This window comes from Peromyscus leucopus, chromosome 6, assembly GCF_004664715.2.
Source record: "Peromyscus leucopus breed LL Stock chromosome 6, UCI_PerLeu_2.1, whole genome shotgun sequence".
NCBI classification, from domain to species: domain Eukaryota; kingdom Metazoa; phylum Chordata; class Mammalia; order Rodentia; family Cricetidae; genus Peromyscus; species Peromyscus leucopus.
Window position 1 is genome coordinate 116834420 of NC_051068.1, and position 21296 is coordinate 116855715.

Genomic DNA, 21296 nt, shown 5'->3' on the forward strand with positions numbered 1-21296 from the left:
CAACCATGATGAGATTGTGACCGTCAGTCTAGCCTCTATTCTGTTGGAAAGCAGGACACTGCATGATTTGATAAGTCAGTGGATGGGCAGATGCAGTTTGGCCTTCGATAAGAAAACACGTTCAAAGTCTCCTTGAATGGCCATAGGAGATCAGTCAGTTATGCAAGCATGAGGACCTGAATTTGACATGAGAACCCATGTCAAAAGCCAGTCATGGTGGCTCATGCTTATAACCCACTGCTAGGGAGGCAGCTTCCTCGGGCTCACTGGCTGACCAGCTAGCCAGCCTCACCTACTAGGTGAGTTGCAAGCTAATGATAAATCCTGGCTCAAAAGACATGGAGGATGGTGCCTAATAAATGACACCTGGGGCCAACCTCTGCCCCAGGTGCTCACATTTTACACCGCATGCATACTTGAACACACACAGAGTGTTAATGGATGATATTTACTGAACATCTGATGGGCCGCAGGCACTATTTTAAGTACTTTTAAAGCTCTTTGCTTAGTAACACCTTCAAAGTGACCTTCTGATAATGGGTTCACTATTTTCCATTTTATAAATGAGGATGGAGCTAAGGCAAAGTGCCGTTATGTCTTGAGATCATGCAGGAAGGAAAACGACTCCTCATTTTCACTCACATAGTCTGGCACCAGGACCTAGCCTTACTTTCTCTACCACGTCTGTCTCTCCACTGCTCCTTAAAGAGAAACCTAGCTTGCCTGTTTCCCATTCTGCCCACTGTGCTAGAAACAAACATTAGCCGGTTGGTTCCCCACCTCTTATTTCTTTCTGGACCCACACAAAACTGCATTTCCCAGACTGTTCCATGTTTGTTATAACTGGGTGAATGAATGTTAGCCAGAGGACTGTGACCAGAAGACTGTACATCCCTTCCAGGCCTGACCCATCATACCTTTTACACATGGTACCCTATGTTCTTCCTCATGAGGAAGGTAAGCACACGGACCTGGGACCATGTACTAAAGAGTTGGACCAACAGAATAAAAGATGGGTCCTTGATGCTGCTTGGAAAAAGAGCTGCAAACCAAGGAACACCAGTATTAGGCTGAGAGGTCAAGACATATGCTGAGGTGGCTCTGCTGTCATTGTTACAGCAGCTAGAGTATTTCATAACCTTGAGTTGGTCTAGCCATTGTCCTCTTGAGTGTGTCTCTAGCACATGCTTCCCTGAGAATTCTCTTCCCCTCTTTCAATAACTCACATCCTAAAATGCTATCCAACTCCCAAACCAAGTCCAACCACCTCCACTCCTGCCGGCCACAGGCACCGCTCCTTCCCCAGCTGCCTGTGGTGCTTTGTCATTTACAGCCTTCTCGTGTGCTCATCATAGCTCCCGTTCTGCAGAGCTTGGGTTTTTTTCCTGGGAAGATTCTGAGCACTTCAAGGTCAAAGATCATCTTATGCTATTTGCATTGCTCTGAAGTATATGGTGTGGTGCTGTGCCTCAAGAGTTTTTGATAAATATGCATGAGGAAGATGAACTCATGGATGTGTTAGCTTCAATAAAGTCCATTTTCCTGAGAACAGTCTTTCATTGCTGAAGCACGAGGCATGTAAACTATAATTTCCTGGATCTGGGGTGTTTTTCTTACTCTTTTCAGCAGTATACACATTCTAACGTTTCTTGACAAGTGCTTAGAGGAGGCAGCAGGCACAGTTATCAAATTTCAGATGGCATAGACTACAAGTAATAAATAATGTGCAGGATGACAGAACCAAACTTAGATAGGCTGGAATGAAGCAGATGACATGAAGTAAGGAGAAACTACAAAATTAGATTTGCAAAAAACAAGCTGTACCATTTCAGTGTAGAAAACAACTATTTATGGGGGAGATTTACCCATTTTGATCATATGCTGGGCTAACACGAGCTCTCAGTGACACACAGGCCCCTGTTCACAGTTAGACTGAGGGTACTGAGTGCCGGAAAAGTATTGAGTCTCCAGTGAGGCACAGACATGAATAATGGCGGCTGGGTGATGCCCAGTCGGAAGTGGTACAGCCTCTGTGTTGAGTAAAGTCCACGGTAACAAGGGACAGGAGGGAAAACAAAACCTTCCATTTTAATCCGAGTAAGCTAGACATATGGGTGAACTTTTACCTTCTGAACACTGGTGAGAATCATCTAAAAACTATTGAGTGATTTCTAATTTTTAAGCTAGTGCTAAGGGCAGGCTGGGCCCTTTGAGAGTTTTGCCTTTGAAGAACCTAGAAGGTCTTAGAGATTTTGCTTCTAGTGACTAATCACAGTTGTCCTTCATGGAAGCCCTCTCATTTTAGAATCTGGAAGGTGCTATATCAGTTGTAAACTCAAGTCATCCTTGGGGAAAGGGAGAAAAGGAACTCCCCATCCATCCGGGTTCAGCTGGGACAATCACTGTAGGATGGCCCAGATGAACTTGTTCCTAGATATCCAGACTTCCTAAGAGTTAGGATCGGAGTTCTAGAAGATGGCTGGAGCATAGGCAAGATCGCTGAGGAAATGAATGCAGTGTCCACAGAAGCCTGGCACATGGCTCGGGGGCTAGTAGTTGGATTGCAGGTACAAGCCACCGCATCTGGTTCAAATATAATATTCAATGATCAAATGATCTTTAAGTCAGTAGTATGTTACAGAACGAACGTAAGGGGAGAAGGCAATAGCCTTCTTTCTGGGGTGCAGCCTCCATTGTGAAGATGGTCCCCTTGAACAGAGCATACCCCCTGGATTAAACTGCCAGAGTGCCTGTCAGCTGACACAAGAGGAATCATCCCTTGTCTGAATGCCGTGCCTTAGAAGGGACAGGGCCAAACTGGTAGTCTTCAAAAGGAAGACTACTGGATGCTAAAGGGACTTTGAAACCAACTCTGCAGCTGCTTCTGCTGGGTCAGGCTTCAAGAGTGCCAGGATCGGGATAGATGGCGGAGCAGAACTGACTTCACATATGTGAATGCTGTCATGTGAGAGATTAGAGGTGCAGCCTCCGTTGCGAAGACGGTCCACTTGAACAGAGCTATCCACTGGATTATTTAAGCTGTGATGTGTGAGAGAGGAAAAAAACCCGGAAGCTTTGTATTGCTCTCAACCAAAGGAAGGACTCTTCCGAGAAAGAAAAGCAAGGCCGAGAAGTAACAGGGACTCCACAGTGTGTGTGCCCACAGCAAGGGCAAGGCTGCAAGGAAACTGGGACCTCTTCCCCAAGGTCAAGGAACAAACTGTGAAGCTACATATGACAGTGTGCACATTTCTATCGTGGGAACAATATGCTTGCTGCTTACTCCTGGCTCTGTAGGCTCTGGAGACAAACACATTACAGTCACATTTTCTTCAGAACTGGTTGTAGTTAGAGAAGTCTTCCAGCTTCACTTTTTATGTTACCTGAGTTTTAGGGCAAACCAAAGTCCCCAGCTCTGGGGGTCCCCGTGGGCTACATTCCCCAAGAGAAGAATAGTGGTGAATGGTAGAGAAAGGAGATTTTTTTTTTAAAGATTTATTTATTTATTGTATATACAGAAGAGGGCGCAAGATCTCATTACAGATGGTTGTGAGCCACCACGTGGGTGCTGGGAATTGAACTCAGGACCTCTGGAAGAGCAGTTGGTGCTCTTAACCTCTGAGCCATCTCTCCAGCCCGAGAAGGAGATTTAATCAATGTGGCTAGAGGTACAGCTAAAGGAATTCAGAGACCCCCAGGATCTTTGGGATCCTGACAAAAACTTCTAGAGGAAGGGTTGGGGGTGGGATGAGAGGTTTGCACAATTCATCTGTCCAGATGTGGCCGGTTGTTGTTATTGCAGACTCGGTTGTTTAAGGTAGTTGGGAGGAGTGCAGGAGATGCTTGCTCCTGTTTGGCTGGGCGTGGGGAAGGGAGTGGGGGTGGGGTGGGGTGCTGTAAGCTCATCAAGGGTGACACATCTACCAAGCCCTGCCGTTCCTGGCATTCAAGGTGACCACTGATTTATTATACCAGTGACTTTCCAGTGCATTTTGGGAAGTCTGTAGCAGGACATTGTTAAAGCCCACAGTGACATGCCTCAGGCTTATCACTGTGCCTTCAGCCTTGAGGAGGATGAGATAGGTTAGGTATGCTGGTATGCTGATAAACAAGACCAACGCAGAGACCCAGGCTTTCCTCCCTCTTTTAATTGCCCTGTGGGCTTGAAGTAACCGTGTTTGTTTGTTTTGGTTTTGGTTTTGGTTTTGAAAAGAGGTTTCTAAATGTACATCATATCCATGTGTCTGTCTCCTGAATTATTTTTTCTCGTGAGTGGGAAGCAATGCATTCTTTGTACAATATTGAGTTGCACGTGGGGCAAGAGGTCATTCTGGAGAAAGTCAAGGCAATTTGGGTGAAGACAGGCTGCCACGCTGGGATCCTAGGTCCCATGTGGCCGCAGAAGGCGAAAGTGGGAAAGTTTATCTACAATCACCTCTCCCCTCGTGCCCTGACCATAAAGACCTTTCCAGCAGGTCCAGTAGGGCACTACCTGCTTTTCAGGTCCCCGTGGGGGACCATGTGAGGTGTGCACCTGCTGTGGGATACACACACCTAGGCCCAGGGAGGGAGTCAGAGCTGAGAAGTCGCCGGCCTCCTGTGCATCTTGACTGACCCAGGCCGGGCTGCTGCAGACGCCGGGAGCGCAGGAGTGGCGCCCCGAGCTCTGGGCATGCTCAGTGGCGCAGGCAGGGCTCGGGGCGCGAGCCGGGCTCCCGCAGCAGCACATTCATCCGCTGCCAAGAGGAGCCGCCGGGCGCTCGCAGGCTCGCAGGCTCGCACGCTAGGAGCGCGCTGCTCTCGAGAGGACCCGGCCGCCGCGCCAAACCCCGCCGCCGGCTCGCCTCTGCCTGCGAGCCATGGCCGGCCTCGGCCACCCCTCCGCCTTCGGCCGGGCCACCCACGCCGTGGTGCGGGCGCCGCCCGAGTCCCTGTGCCGCCACGCGCTGAGGCGCTCCCAGGGTGAAGAGGTGGATTTCGCTCGCGCCGAGCGCCAGCACCAGCTCTACGTGGGCGTGCTGGGCAGCAAGCTGGGGCTGCAGGTGGTGCAGCTGCCGGCCGACGAGAGCCTGCCCGACTGCGTGTTCGTGGAGGACGTGGCCGTGGTGTGCGAGGAGACCGCCCTCATCACCCGCCCCGGGGCGCCCAGCCGCAGGAAGGAGGTAACGGGCCAGCCCCGAACAGGCGACGCGAGGGGCGCGGCCGGCGGGGGGGACGCGTGTGGGCCCTTTCGCGCGTGGAACCGACCCCGCGGGCTCAGTTCCTAACTTCCCACTGCGGGACGCGGGGCGCCCTGGCTGGGTGTGGGAGATCCGAGGCAGACAAGTTCATTGTTCACACCTCCTGGCTGTCGGGGAGCCTTCGAGGCGATCTCCCCTGGACTGGGGTGACGCGGACTCGGGCAGGTGGCTGGGCTGGGGACCCATCTCGCCAGCGTGTCTCTCTTGCAAATCACACAGGGCCGAAGACAATGCCACTCTGTTTCCTTGCCAGTGGAGACGGAGAGGGGTCTTCCTAGAGGACCAGTGGAGGCTGGGGGTCCCCCAAGTCCTGCAGGGAGCTCCTGGCAGAACGGGTCAGGTGACATCAGGCAGAGCCTGTGCCCAGCGACCTGGGGCGTCCGAGTTACTTTTCAGTGGTGGCGACTGAGTCTTGAAGAACGCGCCTGGCGAGCGAGTGTGTTTAATGTTTTGTTAGTGAGCTGTGTTTAAATGTGTGTGTGAATGGGCCGTGTTTGAAAAGCTGTGCTCACTGTGAGATGTTGGGCGTGTGCGTTTCATTAGGAGTGATAGTTTGTACAAGTTCCCGTAATTTTCATTCTCTCTCTGTCTCTGTCTTTCCCCCTCCCCCTCCCGCCGTCTGTCTGTCTGTCTCATAGCAATTAAGACTGTTGTTTGTGTTCTTCGAGGGGTGAGGGGCAGTGCCTACAAATTACCGTATCTTGTGGAAATGGCTGTGACTGCTTTAAAAATAATGTAGGTTAGTGGAGGAGAGGCACGTAGAGCGAGATTAGATTTTAAAATGCCATCTGGCCCGGGGTTCTCACTGCCGGGGAAGAGCCCAGGCTCAGGATTCCCCCTCACTCTCGGCGTCCAGCAGTGTAACACGACGCAGGTGGTTTCTTTCCTATCTGGAGGGATGTCTCCCCCACCTCTTCTGTCAATTTGGAAATAGTTCCTAGGGCTTACGACTTAAATATGCGTAGTCCACACTTGCTCTGCTTGCCTGGTGAAACCCTACGGATTCTGAGTGTAATCCAAGTCCACCTATTTGTCGTTTAGGCGATCAACTTTTCTTCCCACACTCTGGTTTGCCAGAACACCCAGAGCAACAGGCCTCCTTCTCTGCTGTTCGCTGTTCCTTCCTCACACCTTTCAGACTGACGTGTGCAAACAGCTCCCACTCTCACAGAAGGTTTTAACCTAATACGAGTGTAGCCGTATGGTACAGCAGTACTTAAAAGGGTGAAATCGACTTCAAACACTCTCAAGATGGTATTCATTTGATGAGAGTCTTCCTTTCTTCCCTTTACCGTCACCATCCTTATTCATTTCATTTGACCTCTTCAAGGGTGCATCTCTTCGCGTAACACAAATAAGATATTATTCATGTAATTAACTTTCCAAGTTTGGTTTTTCCAACACAAGAGCTAGCAGTTGTGGTGATATTTTGTTTGTGATCTGACAAATAAAGCTTGCCTGGAGATCAGAGTGCAGAGCTAAGCCACTAGTTAGCCATAGAGGCCAGGCAGTGGTGGCGCACACCTTTAATCCCAACATTTGGGAGGCAGAGGCAGACAAATCTCTGTGAGTTCAAGGCCACCCTGGGCTACACAAGATTTCTAAAAGAGAAACAGAGCTAGGCAGTGGTGGTGCACACCTTTAATCCCAGCACCAGGGAGGTTGAGACAGGAAGTGATGTGGCTGACTGGAGAAAGGAATATAAGACAAGAGGAGACAGGAACTCAGTCCCTTGCAGGCTGAGGATTCCGTAGTGGCTGGCTGCTCTGCTTCTCTGATCTTTCAGCTTTCACCCTGATATCTGGCTCTGGGTTTCTATTATACGACCAATTAGGATTTGTGCAACAACCAGTGATCTTTCTCCTGGAAAGATTTGGTATTTTAGAAGTCAGAATTTGACTGGATTCTGCTGTCAGCTCAGTGGCCCGCAGTTGCCAGAGTGTCACACAGAACTCTTGTGTTTTCTTTCTGTGTAGGGCATTGAACCCAGGACCTTGCCTGTAGTAGGTAGGCATTCTACTGAGCTACAGCCCCAGCCACAGAGATCACATAGTATGTAGAACAATAGAGAACATTGGGCCAGGTCTCAACTCTGTTGCTTTAATTTTGTGTCTCTGGGGATGTGTCCTTGACTCGTTTTTCTCACTCTAGGATGGGCATAAAGATTTCATAATGTCCTGATAAATGTGTAAATTCACCTGAAATCCAAAGACAAGATGTTTAGTAAATGTTGGCTGTTACTATGTTCCATGAATAGGATGTAGCCAGCTACACACTGATGTTGTTAGTAATGCTTCTGTTTCCCCGGGTGAAGGCAAGCCACTCTCATGCTTTGGGGCTTCATTTTAATCTGTTCTGTGGCACTGCCATCCGACCTTTCTACAAAGCACCTGGGCTAAAGTGCCTCCTCGCTTGAGAGGCTGTGTGCTGTCAAGATTGGATGTGATGCTTCTGGAGAACAGGGCTATGCAGGGTGATGCTTGTTAATGTCTCTCACAGCACAGGTTGTCGCCTTGGCAGGTATGGATGCTTGATGAATGAATGAATGAATGGATGAAGTCCCGAAGAGACAAGCTGATACTCAGGTATTGATGCTCACTGGATGGATGGGTGGATGAAAGAAATGCTGAGCTTCAAATATAGATGCTTGTTGAGTGAATGAGTGAATCCATCAGTCAGTGAGTGAAATGCTAAGCCGACCAGCTAATGGTGACTCCAGGATTCTTTTTGGATTGAGGTACATTTGTATGTGTGAAAACCTGCAGCAGCCAAGGAGTGGTTTTAAAAATCTCATGTTGATATTCCTGCCCTCAGTCATGTCACTCTCCATTACATCTCCACACCAAGGCCGAGGTGGTTACCTCGGATTTGATCCTCCTCTGAACAGAGTTCTAAAGGAGCACCCACTGAGCCAGGTTCTGCACCTCTTTCTCAGAAGCACCTTCCCCCAATCTCTTCGCTGGGACTTGGCTCTTTCATTCATAGATCGACATTTCTGGACACACACCTCCTTCCTCTCTTTCCTTTAGCTGGCTGTTCTTGGCCTGCTGTCCCCATTAATACCATTTTAGCTAACATTTATTGGGTACTTGCCATTGGCTATAAACTGCCAGGTCTGTGATGCGCATTTCATCAGTGCTCATTCAACAGTATCGTTATTGATGAAGCAGAGAGAGGTACATAAACCGCTCAGGGTGACAGAGCGGCACCAATGGAACCAGGGTCTGAACTCAGGTGTGCAGGATTCCAAAGCTCTGGTCCCTCTCTCTGAGATGTTAGACGTCACCTTTTCCTTCCTGAACTGTTTTCTCCTTATGAGTGCCCTCCACTCCCATATCCCCATCCTCCCCCCAATGTCTTTCATACCCTGTGACTGTCTGCCTACAGCTCCCACCCTCCACTATCTTGTAGGAGCAGGGATCTTGTCTACATTGTTTCATATTTTGTTTTCAAAGCCTAGTACAAAATAGACACACAGAAAGTATTTTGATGGACAAATGTATCCATGATTTAGCCCAACTCTGTTTCTTCTCTTTTATTAGGGATTTGGACTTTTTTTTTGAGATAGGGTCTCACACCATAGCCCAGGTTGGTCAGCAGCTTACTATGTACCCCAGGCTATATTCAGCTCGTGGCATTCCTCCTGCCTCAGCTTCCCAACTGCTGAAATCTCAGGCATGATCCCCCACACCCAGTTCTAGGGATCTATGTGGTGTTTCACAAGCATTCCAAGTCGCTTGAGTCCCAGCCATTTCATTATGAGCATGGGTGCTTTATAACCTTAGCCCTCTGCCCCTCCCTGCCTCTTCTTGTCCTTTATTATTGCTTTGTTTTTAATAAAAGTCTTGAGAAAGTACTCCTTAATCAAAGCATTGTGCTGGACTGCATGGCTTTTCCTCCTTAGAAGAAACAACTAAGACCCAAATTTCAGAGCTTTTCTGAGAAAACCCAGTGTTTGCCTCGGTCAGGTTTCCAGCGATTCCTGGGGCTTAGACACCGTGTACAGGAAGCTGCAGATTTGGTGAAGATGACTGTATACACAGAAAGTCAGTCAACAATATCCATGGACAAGTCTGAGTCTCCCCAAGTTGGGATATTTTTCAATAGGGCTAATATTTAGGAAACAAATCAGCTTGAAGAAGCCAATCATGTTTCAAATTAATCCAGTGTGTTCTTTTTAAGGGAAAGGTCAACTCTTGAGTGTCAAAGTCCTATAAACACACCATCTAAAAGCCAAACTAGGGCTGAAGACCGTGTAGGGGCTGAGGGGTGTTTTAATGATTACATTATCTGTGTAGATAATGATTTCCTAAGGTCAGGGTGTACCAGAGGGTGTGTGGTGCCCAGCCTTACCTCCACTCTTGTACCAACTACTAAGCCATTTTCTCCAGTTTCTACTCTGAAGGGCTTTAGCACCTAATAAATGATTAGCTGACAACGCTTACTTAAACAAAATTGTGAAATGTATCCTCTGCCCTCTCCTCCCCCCAAGATCGATTTTATCCTTTCCCAGACACGTGGGATAATTCTGTCCAGGAGAAAAACCACACCAATCTCTTCTCACAGACGGATAATGGCTTTCATTAGTCTTTCCTCAGTCACTTTCAGCTTTATGGCCTTCTTTAGGAAGAAGACAGTGCTTAGCATAAGGTAATAAACCCCAGAAGAGGAGGAGACAAGTAGGAAAATGGAGACGTAAATGGAAGGAGGGGACAATATAGAGTATCGCACCTCCTCACCAAGGTTCAGGGACCATCATGGAATAGGGGCAGAAGACTGTGAGAGCCAGAGGCCGGGGAGGACTCGAACAAATCAGTGTTTCCTGACCACGAGAGAACCACTGTGTTGTGAACTCAGGGCTGTGGTTGCCTGCCCAAGACCAAGACAGTCACACTCTCAAACAGAGGGGGAAGTGTTTCATGAGCTCCCACCCCTGACTGAGGAGCTGCGAACAGTTGAGGGCTTCCAGGGAGGGAGACACAGTTTCCTTTAAAGGTGTGGTTCCTGGTAGGTTGGTTGATCACAGTCCAGTGGATGGCCCATGCCTAGGAGTCTATGGGCAACACTAACTGGAGTCACTGGGTTACTGTATCAAAAAAGAAGAAACATGAAGGGGGGCGGGGGCGGGGTTAGGGAGCTGGCAAGGAGATAAGGTGAGGAGTTGAAGGTGAATATCATAGAAATGCACTGTATGAAATTCTCGAGGGATTAGTAAAACATTTTAAAAGAATGTATGTTTAGGTCAGTGGTCCCTTTCTATAAGGACACTTAGATATCAGGACTTGTATGCTTTGGTCCTGAGTTTTTTCTTATGTTGCCTCAGAGGCAAAGGGAACACCAAGATTATGCTGAATAGTAGCAGATAACCAGCATCAAGTACTTGAGTGTATGGATCCTGAAAGATGACGTTGCCGCTCTCTTTAAAAGTCAAGGAAATTTAGATTCAGGTAACCAGGTTAAGTAATAAGACTGTCTTAGTTAGGGTTTCTATTGCTGTGAAAAGATACCATGACCATGGCAAGTCTTATAAAGGAAAACATTTGATTGGGGTGGCTCGCTTACAGTTTCAGAGGTTCCGTCCATTATTGTGGTGGGAAGCACGGTGGCATGCAGGCAGACATGGTGCTGGAGAAGTAGCTGAGAGTTATATATCTACAGGCAACAAGAAGTCAAGACACTGGGCAAGTATCCTGAGCATAGGAGACCTTAAAGCCTGCCCCCACGGTGACATACTTCCTCCAACAAGGCCATACCCACTCTAACAAAGCTCTTAATAGTGCCACCCCCTATGAGGTTATGGGGGCCAATTATATTCAAACTACCACAGAGACCAAAGTCTCAGCAGACAACTTATAAGTTCCAGAAATGAATTTTCCTGAAAATGTGAAGGTTGTTTGCTTGAAGTGGTTATTGCCAGTGGTCAATCCTCACAGAGCATTGAACAGATGCAGAAGATCTACTCGGATTTCATTTACTCATTAATAGCTTAGACTTTAACTTAAGTGAATCATTTTCTTCCCTTTTCTCATAAATAAGAGGAGTTTATTTTCATTTTAGTTAAAAAGTAATAATTTGGACTCTGGAAAGATTACTCAACAATTATGTTGCTCTTACCGAGGTCTTAGGTTCAGTTTTCAGCACACACATGGTGGCTCACAACCACTCCAGGGATCCGACCCCATCTTCTGATCTCTAGCATCAGGCACATGCTTGGTGCTCACACACACATGCAGGCATGTTCATGCACTCATACACATAGAATAAATGAATCTGTTATCATCATCGTCGTCGCCGTCATTTGCACGAGACTCCTGAATTGCCCAGGCAGAGGCTGATCATAACGGTCTGTTGTTTGCCAGCAGAGTAGGTATTTGCCTCTTCAACACACACATTTCCTCAGACTTCTGTGTGACTTCAGACGAGGACGGCCCCGACCGTAATCTCAGTTGGGGGAGATGGTTCGCTGTTGAGAGCAGCCTGCAGTGTGGCCCCTTCCCATCAGGTTAGAACACGCGTTTCTTTTCAGGGTGTTTTCTTGATCAACTTCTTTGTGTGTACGCTTGGCAATAGCATTTGAAAGTTGGTGTCTATCAGAGACAGACGTGTGTCCCATGATGTAACCTGTTCCTGTACAGTTGATCTCACATGTTTTGGAAATGAAGAACAAGCTGAAGAATGGGAACTGTCTTCCATTAGGGAGACCATTAGCTGAAAAGAGCTTCCTGCCGTGATTCTAGAGCTGGGACATGGCTTCTGCATGTATTTGAATTCTTATTAAGTTCAAATTTCTTTCCAAATTAGTTTTATTATAGTCATGGTAGGAATTATTATACAAGTCACCACTAGAGAAAAATCTAACTAAAATTTGGGGAGGGGAATGTTTGTCTTCAACTACCTTTCGGCCATAATGTGCTGTGATTTGGAGATGTACTTAGTTTTGTTTTTCTATTTGTGTGTATGTGTGCACATGCATGTGTATGTATGCATGCTTGAAAGTGTGTGGGCACACTGTGTGGGTGTGCAAATGCATGTGTGTATGCAACCACACAGAGGCCCAAGCTTTATGTCTGGAATCATCCTCAATCATTCTTCCACTCGTTCACTGAGGCTGGTCTCAGTCAGACCCAGAGCTCACAGATACAATCTGTCCCTCTTATCAGCTTGCTCAGGGGACCCTCTATCTCTGCTTGCTGAGGCTAGAATTTCCAGATGCTTCGCCACACCCACTCGTCATCTGTGTGAGTTCTGGGGATCCAAACTCTGGGCCTCACATGTTCTGGGCAAGCGCTTTGACCACTGAGTCATCTTTCAGCCCATGGAGGTGCTTGTTTATGGGAGTGTGCGCTGGCCTTCGGCCTTGTGGACCTTCTAAATGAGAGATCTGAAATCATTCAGAAGGTGGCATGTTCTGAATGGAGATCTGCAGATTCAGCAGCTATTCATTCATTCTTCCTTACCAAGAAGGAATCACAACGTTAAAATAACTAAAGCAGAGAATGATTTCATTAATACCTTACACACCCCGTGCACTTCACCCCAGGTTGTCTTTAAATATGTATTTACCATGACTGACTCCCCCAGTGTTCCATAAAGATGATCAGCCAACCTTTAACACTAGCTCCTGCTGTGTTCTTCAAACTGATATCAAATATTAAATCAGTCCTCAGGCTTATTTCAGGAGCAGGCACTTTCATATTTTTTCTTTTCTTTTCTTTTCTTTCTTTCTTTTTTTTTTTTTTTTTTTTTTTGGTTTTTTGAGACAGGGTTTCTCTGTGTAGTTTTGGTGCCTATCCTGGAACTCATTCTGTAGCCCAGGCTGGCCTCGAACTCACAGAGATCCACCTGCCTCTGCCTCCCGAGTGCTGGGTTTAAAGATGTGCACCACCACTGCCAAGTGGCACTTTCTATCCAAATAAACAAGAGTAATCTCAAGCAACAAATCCTACTTAAAGATGTGTGGATCTGTTGCCATCCTAGTTGACTTTGTCTTTGTCAAATAATTTAATAATGCCCACTGTCTTCCTGGAGCCAAGTACAGAAAGAGCAGTAACATCCCACAGGAAGACATATGTCACCAGACTTCAGACCCAAGCAGGAACGACAGAGGAACCACTACAGCAGAGTATAAGATTAAAGAACAAAGAGCTACAGATATAATATACTGACAGATTGTTGTGGTGGGCCTGACTTTGTATAGGCTGCAAGTCAGATGGGACATTGCAGCTGCTTTGAGCCCAATGGGCATATAAGAGTGAGCTGTTATGTCAATGAAGAGGTGTTTTGATTAAGCTAAATATATGCAAATAAGTAACCTTTGCCCTCATTAAAATACTTTTGCCTTAGTTCTTTGTTCTTATATTGCTTAATAAGTATAATTTTTTTTTTTAAATTGCATGGTAGTGATTGTGATGTGAGTGTGATGACCATGTTAAAAACAACTTCGCTCCCGAAAGGGAGGAGATCATTGAATCAGTCATGTTTGTGTCTTCAGCAAGCACCTGTCTGTACGTGCCAGATCTGATGTTTAATGCTGGAGAGATGCATTAGATAACACCACTGCCCTTTGTCCAGCTAGGAAAGTTGACCACTGGGTTCTGTGATAGGACAGGTGGGTGCTGGGCATGTTCCCGGAGTGTCTGGCCCATTCTAGGGCTCCCAGAGGAATGGTTGTCATGTAAGAATTAACCAGGGAAGGTAGAGGCAGCCTTTCCAGATACATGAAGCACTTTGAGACAGAATGGGAGGGACAGGCCAATGGAAAATAACTCCATGTGTGTTGGGAAAGATGCCGGATGGAGAAAAGCCACGTTGCCAGGAGCTCTCTGCTCTTGAGATTTGAGGCACTGAATCAAGTTCACTACCACATCTATAACTGTATCTCTTATTTTGGTATTGGAGAGATTGACTGTCTAGCACACAGACCCTGTTTCTAAGTGTTCTTCCTCCCTCTCTCTTGCCAAAATGCTCTGTAATGGTCTGGCTCCCCTGGGACTCTTAGGTAGCACACCTCAGGGACTCTGAACCCACCCTGCCATGGACTCAAGCCCACCTTAGGCCTGAGAGTCATTTCTTCAGTTACTATTTAAACTCTAGAAAGGCATTCTCTTTTTGGTCCTCTTATCAGTGCATTCTTTGCTGTTCAGTCATTTTCCTCTTTGGCCCACAGTTATCCAATCTAGTACATATCAAGCAAACCTGATCCCATACTGTAAGCAATATTAATCATGCCTACTGTATACAAGATTGTCCATGCCTTATGTATACAGGATTGTCCATGCCTGGTGTATGCAATATTACCTATGCCAATGACAGGTAAGGAAAAATCTTCATTTCTATTTGGTGTTAAAATGTATTTTTGTTCACAGAACTCATCTTAGCAGCACTCAGCATTGAACCCCATAGTAAGATAAAGTAGCCCTGGATTTACATCCCTAATCATGGGCTGAATGTTGTACATACTGCAGTAGGTAGCATGACAGAGAACACTACTGCCCAGCAGGATGCTAGTTTTGATTTCTGAAATGATAGTAACATACAACATTCTTTTTTTTTTTTTTTTCCAGAGCTGAGGACCGAACCCAGGGCCTTGCGCTTGCTACGCAAGCGCTCTACCACTGAGCTAAATCCCCAACCCCACATACAACATTCTTTTAGCTGGAAGATGCAGTTTTTTCCTTTTGAAACTCAGGTTGCATGGGGTTGGAAGTGTAGAAAGGAAGAGAGGTATTGGGAAAACATGGGGAGGTGATGAGGGTTTACTTCTGTGAGGAAGACAAAATTGCATAAATAAACACAGGGTCTTAACCTATAGTATAAACTTATGCCTTGCTAATTATCATCCATTATAATTATATTATAATTATATAATATACATCATAATATATTTATATTATATAATATATTATATAATTTATATTATTTAATATTATACAATATATTATATAATTTATATTATATATTTATTATCTATTATATAATATATTCAGATGAGGCTGAATTTGCTAAATCTGTTTCAAAGGATTTATGTATTCAACCATGTATAGCACATCCGATAGGTAGTTTTTCCCCGTAGAAGAGGTTGAATAAAAAGCCAGTGAAATAGCCAAGCCCCCGGGTCCACACGATTTGCACGCCCACCACCCCTTTCGCACAGATTTGCGAGTTGTGTTCTGTGGTAAGTGTGACAGCAACGGCCAGAGGAAAGTGTGAGGCCACACAGAGAGACGGAGTGAGCTCCCGGGGGTTTTCCGTTGCACGCCTCTTGACTTGTGAACTCTGTGTATTCTATTCCTGGTTCTAGACTTCCAGTGTTGTCTCTATAATTTTAACTTTTGTCTTCTGAAAGTGTGTGATGAAGTTATTTTTCTAAATAAAGACATAAAGAGAGGGAATACCTGTTTGAATGTTCCCTTCATGTAGTTAGCTGTACACACAGAAAGATTGTTATTAGTATAATATAGGCATAATTGTGTTAAAAATCCTAATGGATTTTTGGAATAATCACCAAAATCTCAGAAGATTTCACACGTTTGATTGCTGCTCAGCTGGGTTGACTCCTTATGGTGACCCCATCCACCCACCAGGCTGGCAGGAAACCCCTCAGTGGCTGTGCAGCTGTGATTGGAGCCTGGTGTGGAACAGGGGTGTATGCTGGTGGTAAATCTAGAAATTATTATCCTGAAATTAGGTTTTTATACTGAAATTAGCAAATTCATCACGGTACAACTGTGAAATGATACTAGAAGGCAAACACATCCATTTTCTTTCCTTAAGTTTTTGACTCAGGAAGAAAGAATAATATGACTCCAATTTGGCTGTGGGTCACTTTCAGGCTGTTTATATTTTAATCATGTTTTCCAGTTCAGGAGATTTATGTGAGAAATTCAAAGCTAATACTCTGTTCTAAAGTATTCACAGTATCTTTGCTCTTGACTTTGTATTTTATAAGACACTCAAGGTTCAGGAGTCCCTTGTTTGTGTTATGTGGGAGCGGTACACATGGAGGCTGAGGACAGGTTTGGGGTCAGGTCTTACTTTCTATCCTTGGGTTCTGAGAATAGAACTCAGCTTATCAAGCTCGGTGGCAAGCGCCTTTACCCGCAGAGCCTTCTCACCAACTCAAGTTTGTATTTTCTAATTTCCTTGTGGTGTCTTAATTCTCCATCAGATGTCCTGGTGTGCTCCCTTTCTCTGAAAAATACGATGTTGGGAAATAGAGGGTCCTTAGGAAAAGACATCACTGAATCTTCATATTTCGCTGTTACTCTCACATTAAACCTTGTCTCTGAGTCTTTCCAAATATATAACCAGCTTAACCATCAACAGAGCACACTTGGAAGACAAGATGCTCTGTACTGTTTGCCCCTTTTTTTAGACAACTCTTCTGGACTCACTAATGGATCATGACTAGATCTTTTATTTTTGCAATAATAGAATTAATTTTTTAAAGTCAGCATATTATTGCTATGTGAAAAAGTTTTTATTTCATGAAACTTGGCTCATTTTGTGTGTGTGTGTATACTAACAGTAAATGAAATATATTTCTTATTCTGGTTCAGGCTGAAAAGAAAACAGGAATCTACTGCATCTCCTTTCAACTAGATTATTCCACTCAGGCTTTTTGTAGAAATAGAGGGTCATGTCTACAGGCCAGGTAGATTCTGGGGATCACAACCAACATCTCAGAAGGTCCCCCACATACACCAGGCCACTCTGGATTCCCACTCACTTGGCTTGAGTCCTTATGGTGATGGTTTCCTTACTATTGGAACCATGTCCATCTACCAATGGTAAGACCCCCATCCCATGGTGACTTAGTGGATGTCACTGAGAATGCGAGGGGGGTTCTCTCTCTCCTCTTGGGTGACATTTCAAACCAGTTAAGGAAAAGTTACACGGAGTGAGCTGGGTGAGCATGCTCCTGCATTGGAGCTGGCGTCCTTGCATCCTGTGTAGAGTAGATTCAGCAGTCACAGCCCACCTTGATCCCCACGAAGAGGTTGCACCCAGCAGGAGGCAGCCCTTCTCCCAGCACAGGCTTTGGAGGTTATGCCCCAGAATCCAATATCATCTTACAATGGAGATGGAAACTCAGAGTCTATTTTTCATTTCTAAAAACTCCAACATATATCCAAACATAGAATGCTACAGCATAATTATAATTTTCATGTCATTCTTAGATCACTGCCCAGAAACCCAGAGGTGACTTTGAAAAATCACTCATTTCATAAGTTTTTCTTCGTATTCTTTCCATACTAAATGGGTAGAGGTCCAGCTTTTCTGTACAGACGGCTATAGAAAGTTTAGGGTTTTCTCCCCCTAAATAGCCAGTTTCTGCATTTGTTGATTGTGGAATCTGTTAAGCGTGAGACATTAGGACTGAAGTATAGGTCAGTATACATGACTGTTCAGAGATGAGATGGGCTACTGCTAGGGATAGGAAGCTGCAGTACCTGGTTCCCTTGGTAACCCATTTCTAGCTGAGCTGCCCACTCCTAAGAGTGGATTATATATCCTCACACGCAATGCCATCCTCTCAAGTGTCTTTTGAAGACTTTGGTAAGATTAATAGTGGGGCAAACTGTGGTGATGACATTGTATGTCTGTCAGAAAAGGGGCTTGGAGTTGTGCAGCCTGTAGCTTTAAAACGTGTCTGATAGTGTTGCTACGTCCATGTCTATGTTTTCCTTTATTCATAGAGCCTCAGTTGTTTGCATGATTGTTGAGTATTACTACTGTCTCTACTCTGGATCCCACAGAAGCTTCTCACTGAGGGGGGGAGGAGTAATAAGGATTTAGTTTAGTGCCTTTTCTTGAGAGTAAATGTGGAAAAACATACAATACAGGCCATTGCCTCAGTGCAGCTGAGAGCTCAATCAGGATTCTGAACATGCTCTTCCAAACCCTGTCCAGTCCTGAGGTCACCTAATGACTGCCAATGCCACAGCTATAACAACTACTGTCCCTCAGCTTGCTTTAAAACACACACACACACACACACACACACACACACACACACACACACGAACATATTCAGAATAAGGTTGGAATAAAATCAGTTTCTCACAGCCTCTGCCTTGTGAATGATGTTTAGTGGCAATGTGGGTCACAGAAAATGCTTGAAGGATTTCTTGAGTTCCATTTTCTGATGTGGTGCTGAAGCCAGGAGAGATTTTTATAAAATGAGTTGCTGTTTCACAAGCTCCTGGTAACCCTGCCTGCTGATTCCTTTCTCTGATGTCATCCTTCCTGTGGCCTTTTCTGGAACTGTCTATAAAAGAGAGATGATCCATGCAGCATCTAGGGCTTTTTTATTCCCCCTTACTTCTCAGGATACTTCCCGGAACACTGTGGATTGGTCCTTATACTGTGGCTTTTGGTGGTTATGTTCAATGACAACTTTCATTTCATAACTGGATTATAGAGTTCCTTGAATGGGTCATGCCAGTATTTTTGTTTATTAGCAAATGAACTTGAGTATTGTGAGACATGACAGAGTACGCCTGCTGCTCACAGTATAGCCAAAGATAGTTGGATGTAAACTTTGTTACATTTATACATGGATACACATGCATATTCCCTGTGTGCTGTAGACCACACAGTAAAGTGTATCTCTTCTTGTAATTTGTAAAGAGGTTTGAAGTCTATGTATATAGACCCAAATAAAACTTGAACATTATCATCTTAGTCTTTGTTGTCAATCTTTGCTGTTTCAACAATGAAATTTTAGGACAGGTCAAAAAGCAGCTAAGTAGGTGGAAGCTTGGTGTCAGGTTGGGGGCCCTTATTACCATGTAGGAAGAGAAATCACTTATCTATGTGTGGCAAAGTGTAAAGGCAGAAGAAGAAAAGCAAGCTCTCAGTAGAGAGAGCCATGGACTCTTCCCAGTGACCGGGCAGGTTCACGTATGGAGGTTTGCTCACACAACACCGTGGGGTTAATCTGCACTTAGAAGTGATCCAGTCATTTGTAAATCAAGTTAGGTTAGGGTGATATGATGATAGCCGGGATTTTAGGCATTTGCCACCATGCCCGGCTTTTTATGTGGGTACTGGAGACCAAGCTCAGATCCTCTGGCTGGAGCGGCAAAGGTTTTGCCCACTGAGCCATCTCATCAGCCCCCTATGTCTTTAGTAACTGCCACGTTGCTGAGGGCTAATGCCGTGGGTTTCAGAATTCCTGCCTGTAACTAGGGAAGTTTGAATGAAGACGTGAGTGTAAAGGCAGTCTGTAAGGATCGTGGTTGCCTTTGAACACTAAACTCAGCATCTACAGCCTGCTGTGCCAGGACATTTGAAGATGGACCTTCAGCCCTGTGGTTCTCCCCAGTAGCCAGCAATGGCTGCCTGAGATGGCCCCTCAGTCTTTGGGGGCAGTTCTGAGCGTGGAATCTTCCCAGGCTAAGGGACTGTTGAGCAAATGGCAAATGTTCAGGTTAGGGGTGAACCGGGAGAGGAGCCACCGTCACAGTAGCAGCACCTCGTTAGCAGAACTCAGAGCTAGGTGTGCTCCAAGCCCTGTCAGGTATCAGGCTCCGTGTGCTGTGTGTGTACCCCTCTATCTCATCTCACCAGGACAGCACCCCCAATACACCCCATTTGCTCCCTTTATCTCCTCAAACAAGAGAGCATGGTTATCTTAAGGTTGAATAGCTAGTTACAAGGTCATCCAGCTTGTTAGGACAAAAGAGACACTGGAGTCTCAATGATTTAAAACACAGAGGTGGTTCACAATTCCATCGGGTGGATGGTCTAAATGTCGTGGGCCAGCGTGCATGTGAGAGTGTGCTCTTCCAGCAGGGAATGGGCTCTGTGCCAGGAAGAGGCCCAAGTGTAAGAAAGCAGAAGAGGGAAGATGATAAAAATCCAAAGCAGGATACCGGGGCTGGACCAGCTTGCTCTCACTGTAAACCTCCGCTCTCCTGGTAGCTAACTTAGGCTAATCTCCCATGGGATGCTCTTAATCCATTCATGAGAGTAGTTGTGACCCAGTCACCTCTCACACAGAAATCAAGCTTCCAGACCAGGGACCTTTTAGGGTTACATTCAAACCAGGGCCAACCATAGCAGTCCTAAGGTTGTGACGAAGAGCCAATGTTTCTTCTCCAAAGCCAAGGCATTTGGTAACTTTGGCAGAGAGCAGCCGTGAACACCCAGCCCATTGTTAGGGGATTAGGACTCTTAAGACACTATCAATATAAATACTATAACCACAGCTTGATACCCCCGAGAGTCAGCTGACCAATGTTAGAACACCGAGACATGGCCTTCTCCTGCTGAAGACACAGTTTCTGGACAGCAGCTACCTCTCTCTGCCCCTCATCCATACAGCTAGCTCAGGAACCTTCCACACCCAGGAGAAACGCAGAAGGCTGCCGCTGTCTCTAGCCATGCTTAATATTTACTGGCAGAGATCTAGTCCAAATAATTAGACAGCTTGTGGAGGGTCTTGACCTTAACTTGTGAGTACAGAGGAGTGATGAAAACCGGTTTGAGCAGGAGTACTGAGAAGCTTCCTGCTCCGAGAAGGAAGCTGCCCCCTCAGAGTTAATGCCACCTTCACCTCCACACCAGCTTTTAGTGTGACTTTTGCATGGACGATCCAGGAGAGATTCTCTGAAAAGCACTTGGAGGTTGAGACACAGATTGTTCTGTTGTGAAACAGCGGCCACCCTACGTCCGTGGCTTAGCTGGCGTCACAGACCCCGGCAACAAAAGCCGCACTCAGCTCGCTTCTGTGCCCCTGTGGCGTGGTGAGGGACCGCAGGGCACACAGCTGGCCCCGTGGGCCCCGTGTGTGGCAGGAGGGAGGCAGGGGGACATGCCTGGCCCTGAGTCCCAGCTCCCTTAACCCCATAACTAAGTCCTTTCCCGTCCGTGAAGGCATGGGCAAACTCCTGGCTCCCGACGCCTCTCTCTTCAATCCTGTATGGGCTCGACCGATGTTTCCTGTGCTCAGAAGAAACTGGGGGATCACACTGTGCTGTTGCTGCAGTTCTGATTTTCGTCTTATTAAAATGCTGGAGGACACTAAAATCCTGCCCCAAATGCTAACCC

General features: G+C 46.1%; 1 protein-coding gene across 2 annotated transcripts in view; it reads left to right on the forward strand.

The window, feature by feature from the left end:
- Positions 1-4689: 4689 nt before the first annotated feature.
- Ddah1 (dimethylarginine dimethylaminohydrolase 1) overlaps positions 4690-21296 on the forward strand; it is a 128721-nt gene continuing 112114 nt past the window's right edge. Inside the window, exon 1 of one of the 2 annotated variants that reach the window (XM_028876887.2) lies at positions 4690-5162. In XM_028876887.2, coding sequence (XP_028732720.1) covers positions 4860-5162 — 303 coding nt within the window. In that variant the 5' untranslated portion in view covers positions 4690-4859. Of the gene's footprint in view, positions 5163-11313; positions 11743-21296 lie in introns of those variants that run through there. The other variant, XM_037207173.1, reaches the window with a different exon arrangement.